We start from the raw sequence: 19,124 nt of genomic DNA on the forward strand, positions 1-19,124 counted from the left end.
GGTGTAAATTGGTTCTTATTTGTTGGTATTTTCATTTTCTTTTCCTCTTTAAATCAGAACTAAAATAAAGGGTAAAATAGACTTTTAAAAGATATGTTTTTTCTTCTTAATTCCTGTGCCAAGAGAAATATAGTAACAAAATCAGAACAGAGGAAGAGGAAGTAGTATTTAACAATTATTCTACCTAACAAGTTTAATTTCCTTTCAAATGTTTTTCCATCTAGGAAAGATTTGATTATTAATAATATTAGGTCCATTATTCCCTTTTTTTTCCCTTCCTTTTAAATGTCTTTCTGTTTAAAAATGTTATTCAAATAAAGGAAACAATCTCCCTATAAATTTGTCTATTTCCTTTCCCCCTAAATCCCTCGTGTTTGGTACGTAGCTTTTATATTGACTTTTTGGTTGACTTATGGATTTTGACTTATAGGTTGGTCAAACATCAATAAAAAGTGTTGGTAAATAACTTTAAACCAGTTGAAAAGCTAACTTTTAAGCTAAAATAAAAAGCTACTCAATATAGCTTTTTTTGTTGGCTTTTGGTTCGTTGCATGGGAGATTTTGAGCATGTTCAACAAGTTCAACCGCACAGGGCCCCGAAAAATTAGGGGCCTCAATATTAAGTTACTTAGTATATGTTGGGTGTTTAAACATACAAAATTGTTAGAAAAATATCATTATTTTTAAAATTGCACAGGACCTTCATAGAATTTGTCATTTTTTGCTCCACCCCTGCTCGTTGACCCACTTTTTCTTAATAAACAACCAAAAACTAACACTTAAATTTACCGAATATCTCTATAAATTGTTGGCTTTTTCAACTAGTTTAAAAACCAAAAAAACAGCCAATAGTCAACAACCGACACCAACAGTCAATTGCCAAACACGGGACATTATCATACGAACTTGCCTAGAAGCTTTATTTGAATACCTCATGGAAAATTTGAAAAAATTAAGATAATTTAACAACTTTATTAAAAAAATAAGCTTCGTTCAAACTTTATTTCCACAATAAGCGTCCAAGCCTCCGAAGCTAGGCTTAGTGTATACTCGCATTTACTAACAGCGAGTATAATGAAATGGTCAAAATTTTAGTCAAAGTTTATTTCGCTGTTACTAATAGCGACCTATTGTTTGACTGATCAACTGGTCAAGTCGCTGTTAGTAACAGCGATCTAACACGTTTCTAAATTCAGCAGCCTTCTTCCTCCTTCATCATTTCACCCGATTTTGTATCAGCGAAACAACCCACGAAATCTCCCTCTACTTTCCACCATTAAAATCAACTTCAATCCTTCAATTAATCTCATCAAATTTCAAGTTTCTACTACTAATTAGTTCTGTCATCTTCCTACATTCACTTAAGGTACTATTTTTTTGTGTTTTTTTCTTTTTCGAAAATTAGGGTTCATAAATTCCTCATCAACTTTCACATAAATGCAAGTTCATAAACTTGCAATTTACTACTTCTTGTTGATCTACAGCTTATTAAGGTACATTTTTATTATAAATTTTTTATTTGTTGTTGATTTTAAAATGTATGTCATTTATATTGGTCATTTTCATTTAAACTCTATGAATATGTCAAATGTACTTGTTATTTGCCATGATCTTCATAATGAGGTTGTTTGTTCATGAATTTAATGTAGAAGATGTTTGAGTTGAATATAAAGAATGTTTGAATGCAAACCCTAAATTTGAGTTTAATTTAGAGAATGTTTGAATTTAAAACCTAAATTTAATCAATCTTGTTATATATATATGTGTATATTTATAAACTTGATGGTGATGTTGATTTTGTACATATTTTTGTAGAAATGGCTTCATTTCGTGTGACTGTTGTATGTTTTTGGAATGGTTCAATTCGATCAAGTAGTAGCAATGTTAAGTATGTTGAGGGAAGACGTAAATTGTTTGCATGCAACTCAAACATGGACTTGAATGAATTCAAACATTTTATATGCTCTAAGATTGACATTGACACTACAAAAAGTACTGTTAATGTAAGTTTTAAATACAATATGAGTGGAGAATTGTTAGCTCTTCCGGTTGAGGATGAGGAGGCTATAGATGCAATGTGGGAGTATTCAAAGTCTATCTCTATTCCTTTTTTAGAGTTATATGTAGAAGAGGTACCCCTAGGGAATCAAGATGTCAATGTTGTAGAAACAAATGCATTCTTAAATGTAACTTCTTTTGCTCCTTCTCATACGCCCTTCTCTACCCGAGAAACCCAAAATCCCATTATGCCATCATCCTCTTCTCCTTCTAATTACAGTAACTAAGTTATTGTTGAATTACTGTAGAGATGAGTCCAGCAGCTCCAGGCCCTCGAGACCCTAGTGTGCTGACAATGCAGGCGGATCACAGGAGCAGTGTACTATGGGATGTCCAGGTTAGTCAACTTAGTATTTTGAATGTACATGCCTTTATACTTTAACTTTATGCTAATATAATCTTTGCGTTTAGGTGTCCAAAGTAGAGACCAGAGACACCAGGCATCCCGACTCTGCTCCGTGGGAGATTGACGCACGGATCATCCCCTACCTTCAGCGAGTGAGGTTGTACGACTTCCACCTCATCGCTTATGGGAGAGTCGATCGGGCACTAGTCATGGCTTTAGTCGAGCGGTGGCGCCAAGAGACACATACCTTCCACCTACCTCTAAGTGAGGCTACTATCACTTTACTTGACGTAGCTATGTTTACACGGCTTCCCATCGAGGGACATGCCGTCTGCACCGTTGGATGCCAACTCAAAAGTTGGCAAGGTAAAGTCCATAGGTTATTAGGAGTCCGACCTCCCCCAGAGGTAGCCAAAGGGAGTGGATTGTGCGTAACATGGCTTGCGCAGAACTTCTCGCACCTCCTTTAAGGTGTTGATGAGGCTACCGTTGAGAGATACTCTACGTATCTCTTATATCTGATTGGTGCTGTCTTGTTCTCCGACAAGACTGGCAACATGGTACAGCTTTTGTACTTGACATTGCTTGATGCGCCATGGGAGGTCATCTCCAGTTACAGCTGGGGTTCCGCAGCCCTAACTTATCTGTACAGAAGACTGTGTGAAGCTTCATGGAAGAACGTGAAGGAGATCGCTAGGCTCCTGATTATTCTCCAAGTAATAATAACTTTACATGTTAACGCTTTTCTCTTAATTTGTTTTTGAGAGTCGTTTACTTACTAATATCTGTAATTCATAACTTTGGGCCTGGGAACACATTCTCATTGGGCAACCGATGAGGATTGTGGGACGTGGTGCATTCGCGCCACCAATTCTTCCACCCGCACATGTGTCGTATGGATCGCGGTGGTCCTTTGATAGACGTACAAGGACCCACACAGGATCGGGCGTGGGGTTCTACCGCGATCAACTCGATCTACTTCAAGCTAACTAGGTAAAAACTTCACTACAACTTTTCTTGTAACTATCATATTGCGTAATATATTAATTACATTTTCACGTGTAGTTTCGATAGGACCCTTACCCCGCTGAGGCATACGCTGCATTGCCTCAGCATTCAGGGATCTTGTCAGGGGCGTGGAGAGCCTCTGTACCTTTGATATGCTTCAACATAGTTGAAGTGCATCTCCCTGAGCGCGTACTGCGCCAATTTGGGATGGTACAGGGCATCCCGCCGCCTTGTGACACAGTGGAGGATCTCCATCACATCGTTGGGATCACAGGCTGGAGCTGTTAGCCCAAGGTGCGCCGATCGAGGTTGTAGGCGAACCTACTTCGGCGGATTACATGTCGTGGTTCCTCTCCATCACTCGTCGATGGATGACACCACGAGGTATCATCGCGGCATCCCAGTATGCTCCCGTAGCACCGACGATGACACACTTTGTAAGTATTCTTCAACGTTTATTATTATCCATAGAACTTACATGTTATACATTTCATTAATTCTTCAGTCTTAATGCAGGCACAGGGCATTGCATCTGTCATCAGCTCCACCTAAGAGGAGCCTGTACGGGAGATTGCCAAGGCATACTTCTAGGGACACAGTTTCAGCACTTCATTCCAGAAGTCGCTATGCCCGACACCACTATGGACGAGCAGGGGTCATCTCCTCATCATGTCGACGTTCATCTTGAAGAGGTAGACTTAACGTGCCCTGACTATGGTGTCGGGTCCTCATAGGGTGCTAGATCATCACAGTATCAATCACCTCCCCTACCCGAGCGTCATGCGATGGCCTCTTACTATCGTAGGAAGCGTCGTAAACCGTCACAGTTAGACAGGGTACAGGAGGAGGATTAGCATTAGTATACTGTTTGTATATATTGAACATTAATGACATTTTGTATATATTGAACATTTGTACATATTCAATATTTGTAACATTTGGACTTTTGTGTATAATTTGTAATATATATGTAGATGTATATATTTTTATCGTATTATCACACGTTTATTATGAATGAAATGATGTTAAGTACTCAGAGTTTTCGGCAATGAATCATTCCACCAAGAATGCAGTATGAATTTAATCAAATACAAACAAACAATCATATTCAAATAGGGAAAATGCTCTCGAAAATTCAACACAATTTCATTCATGTTCAACGAATTCATATCAAATTACGTAGTTCATTCGTTAAGTTAAACCACCGCCGTTAACTAATATTGCTTCTTCAACTTTTTCATAATTCATTCTGTCTCTTCTTTCCTATGTTCCATATCATCTATTTGTCTCTTGAGATTCAATACCTCATCTTTAAGCTCTTGTTTTTCTTTTTCAAGCGATTTGGTACCTTTCGGAACAACCCACCTAAAGTACGTGCATCCGAATCCTTCATCCAAGTAGAAAGGACAAGCAACAAAATCACGGACAGGATCGACGTCGCTCCAATCTGTATTAATCTCAACTTCATAACCACAATCACGGACTTCAATAGAATGCTCATGTGACATCTACGGAACACATATGATATAGTAACATAAGTAAACATTCAAAAATAATATTAAAATTTATAAATTGAGAATAATACTAACATAATACTTTATGTTACCTTCAAAATCAATTAACTAGAACAAGAATGATGGAGTTTGGATACAATAAAGTAGGGAGATGATGGAGTTATTTATAGAAGATAATAACAACGGCTATTTTCAACTTCATAACGGCTATTTTTCAATTTTACAACAGTAGTTTAAATCATACAAAAAGATCAACAAAAGTCAAATCAGGTCAAGGGATATGTCGCTGTTACTAACAGCGACTTGACCAGTTGACCAATCAAACAATAGGTCGCTGTTAGTAACAGTGAAATAAACTTTGACTAAAATTTTGACCATTTCATTATACTCGCTGTTAGTAAGTGTGAGTATACACCAAGTCTAGCTTCGGAGGCAAGGACGTTTATTTTGGGAATAAAATTTACACGAAGCTTATTTTTTGAATAAAGTTGTTAAGTTATCTTATTTTTTCCAAATTTTCATACCTCATGCCCATCCATAATTTGGGCTGGGCTATACTTTTGATTTTATCAGTAGGCCTTTAAACTTTAAAGTAATGTCCCTTATGTTCGTAGTGAGAAAATTTTAGAGAAAAATTTTGATTTTGTAATAAAAATAATTTTTTGAGTTGTCATTATTTAAATTTGGAATAAGTTTTTTAGACCTTCAAATAGAAGTTTTAAGTTTTGAAATTGACAACTTTAAATTTTACAACAAGGTTGGAGCTTGGAATATCGACTTTAAACCTTGGAGTAGCAACGTAATTATTTGTCAATAAATAAACTTAAGTCTTGGAATAGTTGTTTGAGGCTTAGAGTTAGTAAGTAAAAATAATTATTTAGTTGAACTGAAGATCACACAGGTATGGCGCTCCCATTAGTGAATTTGTGTAAAATAAAATCTTGCTACTTTTATGAGAAATTATATTTCAATGAGACAATTTTAAAATAAGAATTTTCTTGTTATTTATAATTTAGATTATTTTTGCACTTATAACTATGAGCTTTATTTTGGTAATTATTCCTATTGATTTTATACAAGTCACTTTCTTGTGTCTTTGAGTTTACTAATAAAAATAATATTTTCTCTAACAATATGTATGTCACTTTTAATAGCAAATTCAAAGGAACGGAAAAATATTTTTTCTAAATTAGACTAGTTGATAGCTTGATTATCCATGTTGTAACACATTTTTTGAATAACTTATGATTTGAGCAGGGGCAAAGCTAAAGATTAAAAGTTTATTTGGAAAATATGAAGCAATATATACTAGTCAACTCTTCTCTTACGTGGATTTTTTTGTATATAAGTTGAATAATTAATGTTAAATTTATGAGAGTATTTTAAAAAATAAGTGTAGAAAAAATTAAACTAAAATGGACATACTAGTATTTTATACATGTCTTGCTATTTTAGTATTTTCCTACTCATTAAAAGGGACTTAATTAATTTCATTATGAGTTGCTTCGACAAATAAATTTATTAAATTATGATGGGTTGTTTCTTTGCTATTAATTTGGTAAAGAAAAAGTTTATGACGACACAAAATTTATTTTGCCTGATGGATCGACAGGGAGAGTCGTGAAGTTAGCCTCACACTAATACTGCATAGCGAAGAAGCCATGTTGATAATAAATATGTGGCCCCTACCTATATTTATATGTAACCTAATTCAACATACTTCATTTAAATTTTTTTTATTTTGAATTCTCAATATTTTCTAAAGGAAATTCACAAAATTTTCTAATGAAATGTTCTAATGACGATATTATTTTTGTTGGATTAATTTATTGACACTTACTGTTTTAAAGGATAATTTACAATTTTAAAGTGATTACTCGCAGTTTTAAGGTGATTATTTTTTAGAATCTTAGAATGCCCACTAATAACCTTAAAGTATCCAGTAAAAATATAGATTAATTATATAAGCACGTCTCGTGATGAGATGATCTCATAGTCACAGGTTTCAATATATGGAAAATAACAAGATTAATTGTTTGGAGAAAATAATAAAAGATTTGAGATTTAAAATTTTATACTTTATACGTTCTAAAATACATGCAATATTTGATTTTTCACGCAGTTCTATATACTAGTTCAATTCTTAATATTTCTAATTATGTATAATAAAAATTTGATATTAATAATGTTTGCTTGAGACGAATTAAATAATATTCTACTTAACTATATCTACTCTGTTCTTGTTTACTTGCACCATTTGCTTTTTTCACACTCCTAAATGTATAAATTCAATACTTAGTATCTCTAGTTATGTATATCAAAAACTAATGAAAATCATAAATTAATTAATCTCGATTCAAACAAAATCTCATATGATTATGTTTTAGGAGTAACTTATAGAATACCGACAATATGAAAATTAATTTACTTGATAAATAGTACTGAAGTAAACTATGGTGTACAAGTAAAAAAGAACGAAGAAAGTATTTTTTAACTTATAAAACAAGAATTAATCACAAATTAAAAAAGAAAAAATTGTCTAGAATAATTCCACCTATTGTCCATCTGCTGTGAATAATTCCTACTATTGATTATTCTTAAGTAAACCTTTGTATATTATTTGCTGCAACATCTCTTTCCACATTTTAATTGGGTATTATAGATACCTACCACCAAAGAGGAGTAAGGCAAGACCAATGAAGAAGCATAAGAGCGAAGAAAAAGTGAGTGTAACGGCTCGTAGGTGTCTACAAAGATTGAATTATTTAAAAATAATCAATAGTAGAGATTATTCATAACAAATAATCAATAGTAGAGATTATTCATAGCAAATGGACAATAAATGAGATTATTCTGAATAACTTTTTCAATTAAAATTAATAAATAAATAGTAATAATTGTCAAATTTATTAGGGAGTGTAAATATCGAAATGATGAAAGAGAAACGTAGAGGTTCCTCTCACTAATCAAACATGCAAAGCGCGCAAGTAGGTGGTTTTAATTTCTTATATATTCCCAGCCCGAAACAAATTTAAAAACATTCAAAATGAACTTTTTAGATTATATTCACTTTAAATTTAAAATTTGTACTCGAATTCTCATTTAAGAAAATTTCACCGTAAAATAATTTTAAAATTGTATTTACAGCTCTAAATACTGAAAATTATCTAATTCAAAAATGTGGTTTTTTGGAAGCAAAAAAGCAAGTAGTAGTAGTAGCTCGTTTTCATGGTCTTCTACGGCAGAGGAAGTTACCCATGGAGTAAACGGTACCGGCCTCACCGCCATTGTTACAGGTTTAATTCAACTCATTATTAATGATTGTCTTTGTGTACTGTGTAGTCTACAAAAATGTTTAATAAAGTATATATCCTGTACCATTTTAATCTCAACATATCTATGATGATTATCTTGAGAATATAATTGTTTTATGTTGTAACTATTATAGATAATATTACATGTAATTTTTATTTTTAGTATTTATATTATTTTATTTACTAATATAATTTTAGATCATATTCCTTTTCTAGTCAAGATAGGATCCAACTACGCCCGCACGTGAGGGTACTGAAATTTTGTTAAAATTTTAAGATTTGAACCTAAAACCTTTTGCATTGAAGCGTTTATGAGACAATCATGACCAGTTGAGCTACACACTTTCTATGTAATTTTTATCTTACTATTATTATTAATTTGTAATTTGGAAAATTAATGTCTCGATATGAAACTCGTCGAAATAGATTATAAAATATTTTTTTAGGGTTGAATTAAAAACATTAATTTTTAATATATATATCTATGATTCATTAAAATTTTTAATTGAATTTTTTTGTCATGATTGTGCTATTACTATGTTTGAGTTTTAGATCCGCCACTGTTTTTAGTATGACTACAATGTAATGTTGTGATTAATATCAACAATCATTTTAAACATATCTCTAAACTCTCTTAAAAATTTACATGATATCAGAGCCATTATGACAAAAGGTCACAGGTTCGAATCTCAACTACTCCTTATTTAAATAAAGATATTTAACGCCAAGTTGAAGAGAGGTTGTGCTGCATCCACACTTTTAGCCCAAAGGGCTCTCGTGCGAGGGGTGTGTTAGAATATATAACATATCCTAGAGCCCAATCACTGACTTAAGTTTTTAGTTGAGTTGATTTCTTGATACGACCTTGTTTAGAGTACAACGGCATTACTTTTAGAAATGCTTATCAAAAATTGGAAAAAATGTGTAATCCAATATTTTTCGATTTCTCTAAATAATACTACCAATTCAAATGGATGCTTTTCTCAAATATCCGAAATTACCTTAAACATGTTGTCGTCTTAAAAGAAAAGAAAAGAAAATATTAAAAAAAAGCCAAAATCCCTCTCCCACTAGTGCCACCCTCCTGGCTCCTAGCCTTCCTCCCCTTCCACCACCCCACCGTAACTTCCCCTGCAAGATCGAGTCAATTCCCACCATGGCCACCACGCCCACCCTAGAAAAGAGGTGTTATGTCATGTGGATAGGGGGTATTTGTTGGATGTAGGTTGTTTATTATAGAAATAGTATATGTCAAAACTTAATAACCAATAAAAAAAACTATTATGATTAACTTTTTTTATTTTGATTTAACGAGCAATTAAACAGTTGATTAGTTGATTTTAAGGTTTTTGACCAAATATTTTTTTATTTGATTAACTGAAAAGTTAAATCAATGAAAAAAAAAAAAAGTCAAAATGTCACGCCCACCACACCAAATTTGTTCATGTATTTGGTACACGTTACATAAAATTTATTTTTATTTAGTCACATTAAAAAATAGTTCACTAATTTATATTTTTAGTATCATAATTATTAATTTTTACTTTGAATTTCACTATAAAGTGATTTAGTGACATTAAATTTTACAGTTAAAAACATATATAATTGTTATCGTAGTCTATAGTGATATTTATGAGAAATATTGTTAGATTCAATGACACTAAAAATTTTAGTACGATTTTTTATTATGCTACTAAAGGTTTAATAAATGTCACTAAAATGTACCATTAGAAATTTAAAGTAATAAATTTAAATTAAATATCATTATTTATTTAATATATCCCACTAAAAATATATTACGTCAGTTCTTGTGAATTTCTAATAATAATCCCTCAAAAAGTCTCATAAATTAAAGAAAAATTAATCGGAAATAAAACTCCTCTTTTACTAAAACTATAATTTGCAGGAGCATCAAGTGGAATGGGTGCTGAAGTAACACGAGTTCTTGCGTTGCGTGGTGTTGAAGTTATCATGGCGGATATAAATATTGTTGCAGGAAATTTAATTAGGGCTAAAATTCTTGATGAAATTCCATCTGCTAACCTTCATTTAATGGAGTTGGATTTGAGTTCAATGGCTTCTGTTAAAAACTTTGCATCGAATTACAAGTCCTCTCATCTTTTCCTCAACATTCTAATGTAATTATATCATTTATTCTTGAGTTTTTTTTTTTTTAAATTATTAGGCTGGATATTTGGTAAAATAGCTTATTAGACTATTTTAGCTTATTTTGTCACACAAAGAGGATCAAATGATCGAATCATCTAATGCTAATATTAGGCCTGTTAAAATAGGTTATTGTTATGTGTTAGAGTATATAATATATTCTGAGAGTCAACCATAAGTTTAAGCTTTTGGTTGAGTTGGTTCCTTTACATCGTATTAGAAGCTAACGTGACAAGAGATCACGTGTTCAAATCTTAACCACTCCTCATTTTATAAAGTGGTATATTTAGCACCGGATATGAGGAGGATATGTGCTGCATTCACATTTCTACCTCTAAGGATTTTTGCATAGAGCGTGTGAAAGTATATAATATATCATGAGTTTCAACCATTAATTTAAGTTTTTAGTTGATTTTGTTCCTTGATATTATGAAGTAATTCTTTATATAGGTGATGAAACTTAATCTAACATTATAAGGATGAAATAAATCACTTTAATCATTACATTAACTTATAATTCTTAATATAAGTATTTTGTTTTGAATAGAAGTACGTTCTACTTATAATATTTTGCATCAATTTAATTTCATACTTTCTTAGTAACAATGCAGGTGTGCTTTCCCCTCCATTTATTCTCTCTAAAGACAACATAGAAATGCATTTTGCCACAAATTACTTGGGTGAGTAAATCAAAACAATTAAATATAAAATACTCCGATGATCTATTATTTTATGCAGTCTTATATCATAAATTTAATCGTTAATATAAATTAGACTATTTGATTAGCTTAAATTTAAACAAAATAATGGCAATACTTAGTTAGGACCGGAGGGGATGTTGGCTCCATAAACTTTTTTGCTCGCATGTAACATTTATATAATAACACCTTTAAATATTATATTTTCTCCATTTTGAAATACTTGTTACATTAGACATAATGGTACTATTTATCTTTCAAGCATTCTTATATATTGCTGCTAATGTGTTAGAAGAAATATAGTCAAGTGAAGTCTTATTTGAATCGTTTAATCGCATACTTTCATTATATCATTTTTTTTATAACTTTTAAGTGATCAAAATTACATATTAAATTGCATAAAAAGTGGTATGTAGCAAGTATGATGGAACAGATTAAGTATAATAATAATTTTCATTTTTGTAAAGTTTATGTTTTCCTTATTTTTTACTTTTATCTTACTCGATTTTTCATCTAAAAATTTCGCCACTAGTCACAAAACCGTCTTAAATGAGATATTATTTATTAACCTAAATTTTTATCCATTTGGCAGGTCATTTTCTTCTAACACATCTATTATTAGACACAATGAAAAACACGGCATTACAAAGTGGTAAAGAGGGGAGGATTGTGAATGTAACATCGTCAGCTCATAAATACACACCTCGTGAAGGAATTTCTTTTGATAAACTTAGAAATCCATCCGGGTAATTCTAACAACTAATTGATTCTATCAAAATCCTATGATTATTTTAAGTGATTATTAAATTAATCAATAAATGTCATGTAGTGATATTGTCAATGTTATGGTAATAATTTTTTTGGATATTTTTAGGAGAGGGCGTCTGTCGATGATACAAATTTAATTTAAAAAGCCTATATTATATGCTAATAATTTGTATATTAATAATTGAGTTATTTAACTCATTTATAAAGCACATCTAATCTAATAATATATCATTTCATACAAAAATTTGTGTTTTTTAATACATAATAGCGAGATTGAAATAAAGAATGGGCTGGGATGATGTTTTATTTATTTTTTTATCTCAATATACGTAGAGCTATTTATTTTTTTATCTAATGTTAGCAAATATTTTTTTAATGATTGTACTTAATTTTATTGTCAAGCAAAATACTTAATATTTTAATATTTTTTAAAATTGGTACACTCTAAAATAGTATGGATCAAGTCCATACAAACTTCAGCTATTCTTGTGACCTCAAAACATAAATTTCACATTTTTATTTTCTCTTTAAGATGTATTAATTGCTATATTCAGCCCATATATGTAATGAGTCCTCAGAAAGATCGTCTTTTATAACAATTTGTTTACAAACTTTCTCTACCATTTATAGCCATAAAGGCTATATACCTGCATTAATTAATTATATCAATTAACTTTTAGCTCCTTAATTATATTTAAATAAATTAGTATGTATTTATAGTCGGGTTTTACTTATATTGCATTTTTTTAAACTTAGCTATATTAATATTAATTAATAAATTAGTAAATATGCAGGTACTCTAAATATTCCAGATTTTCTGCGTATTGTCAATCTAAGCTCGCTATTATTTTGCATGCTAATGAGCTTGCAAAACAGCTTAAGGTAACGTATTTTAATTTGGATCTTCTAAAAAAATTAAAGGTCCTAATTTATTATTGTAACAAATTAAAAAAAAAATTGTGAAAATATTTTTAGTACAGTTAATCAAAATGTGTAAGCGGGTTCTTTTTTATCATCTTATTTTTACTGAACTAATCTTATCTTGTATTCATTTTTATTAAACGGAACTATTTTTTACTAAATTAAAACATATTTACAAAATAAAACTTATTTTTTCAATTAGAGAAATATTTGAAGGAGAGTACATAAGTATAAGACTACAGCTAAGATTAAAAAATGTATATGTGATTGATGGACTTTCAAAATTAAAAAACTATTTTTCATTCTATTTTTCTTGATTCGAATAGATTAGAGAATTTCTACGATCTACAGGTAAGAAAGAAAGAGAATTAATCTTTTAATTATGTGGTGAGAATCAAATTTCTGTTACTAGGATGAAAGAGAAATCTCAACCATTAAACCCATAATTATTACTTTTACTTTTGATGAATCATTTAATTTTTTAATTACATAAATATGGTACATGATCAATTAGGCATAAGTAGGCATCAAATAAGTTCAATTAGGCATTAGTAAATCATCATACTAATTACAGTTATTATTTCTTTATGTTGATCAGAATGATGGGATTGAAATTATTGCCAACTCTGTTGATCCTGGATTTGTAAAGAATACAAACATCATCAAGCTTAATATTTTTCTTGATGGTATGCTTAATTATTTATGTTTATAATTAAAGTCTAATTTGGTTTTAATTAAAGGTTAATAAATGCATTATTTTCTCTTAAATGTAACAGCTCTTGGTATAATTCTCAAACCCTACATCAAAGAACTACCACAAGTAAGTTGTCTTCAAACAAATACTTGAACTTTTAGCAATTTTATTAAAGCATTTATTTTCATTGATTTATAGAATCAAGCCTAGTAAGAGGAAATTCAGAATATCACCATAAGATTGACTTGAATATTCATGTATGCTTGTATACAAAATTAAATCAACTACCATTTTCATTATGCTACATGTTATTGTCAAAGAACCAACTCAACCAAAAGCTTAAGCTGATGGTTGAGGCCCCAAGATATGTTATATATTTTAACACGCCCCCTCACACGAGAGCAAAACATGTTCTCCTCATACATGGTGCTCAATATTCCACTTTGAATGAGGGGTGGTTGAGATTCGAACCCGTGACCTTTTGTCATACTGGCTCTGATACCATGTCAAAGAACCAACTCAACCAAAAGCTTTTTGGGATGGTATATATCTCCTTGGCTTATGAAGTGTGTGCACTTGTTTCCCCCCGTTCATATGCTGGCATTCACAATAAGTCCAGCCTAATTTAACATGGTATCCGAGCCGATGGTTCGATCAACAATTTAAAAATGGTAGGTTCGAAAAGAATGGCGTTCCTACCCTAATTGATTACTCCCACATGCGAACTTGACGGGGGTTCGCATGTGAGGGGGGTGTTGGGATGAGTTATCCCACATCGATAAATTGAAAATGGTGTGCACGCTTTATAAGCTATTAGAGACCTTCTTCCCATTGCCATATGATTTTGGGATGGTATGTATCTCCTTGGCTTATGAAGTGTGTGCACTTGTGTTCCCCCGGTAATATGCTGGCATTCACAATAAGTCCAGCCTAATTTAACAGTTATTACATTATTTAATATTAAAAAGATTATTAATCAAAGATGTGGTCAGGTCATAATCTAAGTAGGCTCGAGCCCAAATAATCTAATAAAATGAATGTAAACTTCTACGTGTCATTCTTATAAAGCTCTAAAAGTTGGAAAATTTTATTTTATTGGTTGATGTTGGCTTACGTGACAAGTAAAATTAATTAACCTGCCATTTTTAGTTATTTTAATGATTAATTAAATTGAGTAATCTATCATTTTTAAAAATAGAATAAATTGAATGATTATGGCTTAGATTGAGTTATATTGGATAAATTATTAATTTAAATTTACTATATACCGTAAATTTTCTATCTTTATAAACTAAATAATTTGAATATTTTTATAAAACTAATTAATTAGAAATTTTCTTGCATATAATAATATAAATAAGGTTAAAAATAATATGAATTATACATTTATTAAAATTTACCTAACGTAGAAAACAATTGGTTAATTTAATTTGAATATTAAAACTAAACTTTTTAAATTATATCATACAATTTAATAAAAACAAATGATTAAATTAATTTGAATATTACATATCTTTAAAATTTTTATTTATATATCGTTATAGTCACAATACATGTATTGCACATGATATTATACTAGTTTTTTTATACTAGTTTTCCAAAAAAGCAACCATAATGAAAAGGTCAATCACAGCATGTATTTAGATATCAAAATATAACATATGGAATATCTGAACCATGAATTATTTTAACTCGAAATTTAAGTAATATTATTTATTGATGTCATTGTTGATGTAATGAAACTGTTCAAAAACCCTAAAATCCTGATAATTTCCAATGGATCACTATACCTGTCAAAACGACATATGCGCAAGTTTCAAGTTAAGGTTTCTAGCCAAATCATTTTTGAATCAAATAATATACGGGTCAGGTTGAGTTTGGATCAACTCAATGGTTAAAGCCTTAAAGGTTATAAAAAATTATGTTATATCATTATATTTTTTCCAAAAGAAATATATACAATAATATTTTATGTCTTACAAAATATTGATTTAAAGTACAAAAAATTCACTAGAAATTCTATGGGTCAAACTCTAGTGACCCATTTAATTTTGGTCGGCCTCAAGGTCAATATCGAGTCAGGTCAATATTTAATAGGTCTACCTGTCAAATAAGGATATAAAAATATTCAATCCAACGCCTGAAGTTCTAATTTTGCCCTTGATTATTTATTATTTTTCCGATTTATTCAATTTGCACATTCACTCATTTAATGACCCCACTTGATGTACCAATTACAAATTAATATTTACTCTGTTTAAAAAAGGTGCAAATTAAAGTGATAGAGGGAGTTTGCTTGCTATATATGGAAAGTAATTTTGTAATTAGTGTTGATATATGGTGAATTTGATTGCAGGGAGCAGCAACAACATGTTATGTAGCTTTAAATCCAGAAGTGAAGGGCATAAGCGGAAAATATTTCAGTAACTCTAATTTAGCTAAACCTTCTAAGCAAACACAAGATGTCGTTTTGGCACAAAAATTGTGGGATTATACCATGGATTTGATCACTAATCACGCTCATTAATTGTAATTAATTTTTATATTGTTAAACAAAAAAAAACTTATAATTAATAATTCTATTATGAATGCAATGTGTTATTGATAAATAATAATGATAGAGATGTGATTTCATTATCACTATGAATGAATTAATCAAACGTTCAAATTGAGTTTGATATACATAGAAATGAAAAAACAACTTATTTTTCTAATATAATAGAAGTACTATAAATAATCCATATTCATTACAATAAAATGTAAATTATATTTGAATTTAATTCAAATTAATATTAATCTTGTATATAAAATCAAATTTTTGGACCTTTAAAATTAAAGGCTCTAGTCAATAGTTTACTTTACTCTTACTAATCTACGATCATACGGAGGGTGAAAAAAAAATCCTAGTATAATTCTTTATGTTTTTTCTAGAGCTGTTCAAAACTGACCCGACCCGACCCGAAAACCCGAACCGAAACCAAAAGTAAACTGACCCGAAAATGTGTTCATTTTTTAGGTTTATCGAACCGACATTACCCGAACCGGTTGACAACCGAAAATGGAAAAACTGAACCTGAGCCGTAACCGATTTTTGTAACCGGCACATAACTGTTAACCGAGATTACCCGAACCTAATAATGACCGACCCGAGTCATATCCGACCCGAATCATGCTCGAAACCGAAATCGATTCGGCTAAAAACCGACCTAACCCGAACGAAGTTTAGATCGAACTATTGTAAACCTGAACCAAATTTTTATATAGAAATATGATCGACTCATATTCAATTATCTTATTAGTTATTCTAATAAAGTGATAAATATTTTAATAAAATAAATTTTATAAATACATAGTTTCATATATTTAGAGTTAATAATCAATGATCAATGTTTATTTAACTACTTTTGATCGAATTAGATGAAAATTGATAGAACTTTATAATTTTAATTTTCGGTCAAACAAATAAAAGTAACAATGTAATAATGATCACTAATTGATTTGCATTTTAACTATTTTGCTTTAAGTAAAGGGAACCTTATCATCAATTAAAAAATAACTAACAACTTAATCTGATACTGACTCGATCGAACCGTGACTAACTGACCCGACTCGAGTATGACCCGTTGTAACACGCATTCGAAATATAACCGATCCAAAATACAACCGAATCGAATGAAACCCGTCTGAAACCGACCCGATCACCCGAATGAACACCTCTAGTTTTTTCATTGGTAAATTATGAGTAGACCTACCCTTCTTTAAGTCTTGTGACTTGTTAGCCCAATTCAAATTACTTAAACCATAATAATAAATTTAATTATATATATTAATATTTTTTTCCTCTATAAATACATCCATATTAAAATATTTATAAATAGTAAAAATTCATAAACAAACATAAAAGATAAAAAGATGTTTGACAATTAGTTTTTTATTGGTTTTGTTAAATGACTTTTGACTTTTAACTTTTCGATGAGTCAAAAAATAAAAAAATCTTTAATGAATGACTTTTAAATCAATTACAAAATTAGTTTTAGTCAAAATCAAAATATTACTCATAATAGCTTTTATCATTGACTTTGGCTTTTAGCTATGTTTTTTTTAATAAATAGTGAACGATCAATAATATTTTTTGCCAACTATTTTCTTAATCATTTGGCTTTAACCTGTCACTTATCAATGAATTTCAGGCTTTTTAGTTGCTCGAGTTAAATAATCTTTTCGGTAAATATCTCCAGCTAACAGTCACTAATTAAAAAATATTCAAATTTTTTTTAAAAAATTAATATTAATAATCTAACCTTTAATCCATTTGCTATGAATAATTCCAACTTTAAATTATTTTTTAATAATTCAACCTTTGTTCTTAATTTATTATCAGAATAACCTTTTATTTTATAATAATTCAATCTTTGCTCTAAATTTATTATCAGCATATCGTATTAATATGCTGACAGCAAACTAAGGATAAATATTTATTTATTAAAAAATAATTCAAAGTTAAAATTATTTACGACGAATGGATAAAAGTTAAATTAATGTCAATTTTTTTATTTTTTGTAACCACCATAGTCGATAACACTTCACAGTTCACTTTCATGAGTCATGGACTCAATAGTCAATCAAGGTAGATTTATTAAAACCCAATCCTTAAATATCGCCACCCTTTTCATTTTATCGGCACCCCCTTCCAAATGAAATTACGAATTTGCCCCTGATTTTTAAAAAATAACAATTTTGCCATTCCCTACAAATTTCTTATTTATAATAATAATAAGAATAATAATAATAATAATAATAATAATATCAATAACAACAATAATAATAATAATAATTAACTTTTTTATATTCTTCAAAAAGAATATAAATAAAATTAATAATAATAACAGTAATAATAATAATAATAATAATAATAACAACAATAATAAAATTAAAATTAATAATTATTATTCAAAAAAAATAAAAATTGAATCGCCCAGAACCGGGCGATTGTACCCTGGTTCAATCGCCCAAAAAGTGGCGATTGAACCGGGGTCCAATCCGGTTCAATCGCCTAATTTTGGGCGATTGACTTTTTTTTTTTTTCTTTTTGGAAAATTTATATTAATAATAATAATAATAATAATAATAATAATAATAATAATAATATAATATTAATAACAACAATAATAATATTATTAACTTTTTTATATTCTTTTAAATAATAGTAATAATAATAATAATAATAATAATAATAATAATAATAATAATAATAATAATAATAATAATAATAATGATAATAATAATAATTAAAAGAAAGGGAGAAATGAAAAATTACAAAGTTCAGTCAGTAATGCTCGGCATCACATTTGCTCTAACTCACAGCTTCTTTACTGGTCATGTACAGTTGAAGGCAATGTTCTATAAGATCTTGGACCTGCCATTGCAACATTAGATCAGTCTGGAAAATCCTAGTGTTTCTTATTATAAACTAAATGAGTTCGTAACCCACATTACATCTTGACTAGTGTTTAAGAATGAGATAAAGTTTCAATGTATAATCCCAGAACAATGCGGCTAGGTGGCAGTACAGTTTTTCCATATCGGGAATTAATTACAATTAATTAATTTACATTTACAATACTTAAAAAAGCTCAA

At 30.0% G+C, this 19,124-nt stretch overlaps 1 protein-coding gene across 1 annotated transcript; it reads left to right on the plus strand.

Moving 5' to 3' along the window:
• Positions 1 to 7,950: 7,950 nt before the first annotated feature.
• On the plus strand, positions 7,951 to 16,014 carry LOC130805401 (short-chain dehydrogenase TIC 32, chloroplastic-like). Its single transcript, XM_057670172.1, has 8 exons — positions 7,951 to 8,222; positions 10,147 to 10,378; positions 11,007 to 11,086; positions 11,697 to 11,850; positions 12,667 to 12,754; positions 13,392 to 13,479; positions 13,570 to 13,613; positions 15,844 to 16,014. Exons 1-8 carry the CDS (start codon positions 8,105 to 8,107, stop codon positions 16,012 to 16,014), a joined length of 975 nt encoding a protein of 324 aa, XP_057526155.1. The 5' UTR covers positions 7,951 to 8,104.
• The last annotated feature ends 3,110 nt before the right edge of the window (positions 16,015 to 19,124 follow it).

Source organism: Amaranthus tricolor, chromosome 2, assembly GCF_026212465.1.
Source record: "Amaranthus tricolor cultivar Red isolate AtriRed21 chromosome 2, ASM2621246v1, whole genome shotgun sequence".
In the NCBI taxonomy this organism is placed as follows: Eukaryota; Viridiplantae; Streptophyta; class Magnoliopsida; order Caryophyllales; family Amaranthaceae; genus Amaranthus; species Amaranthus tricolor.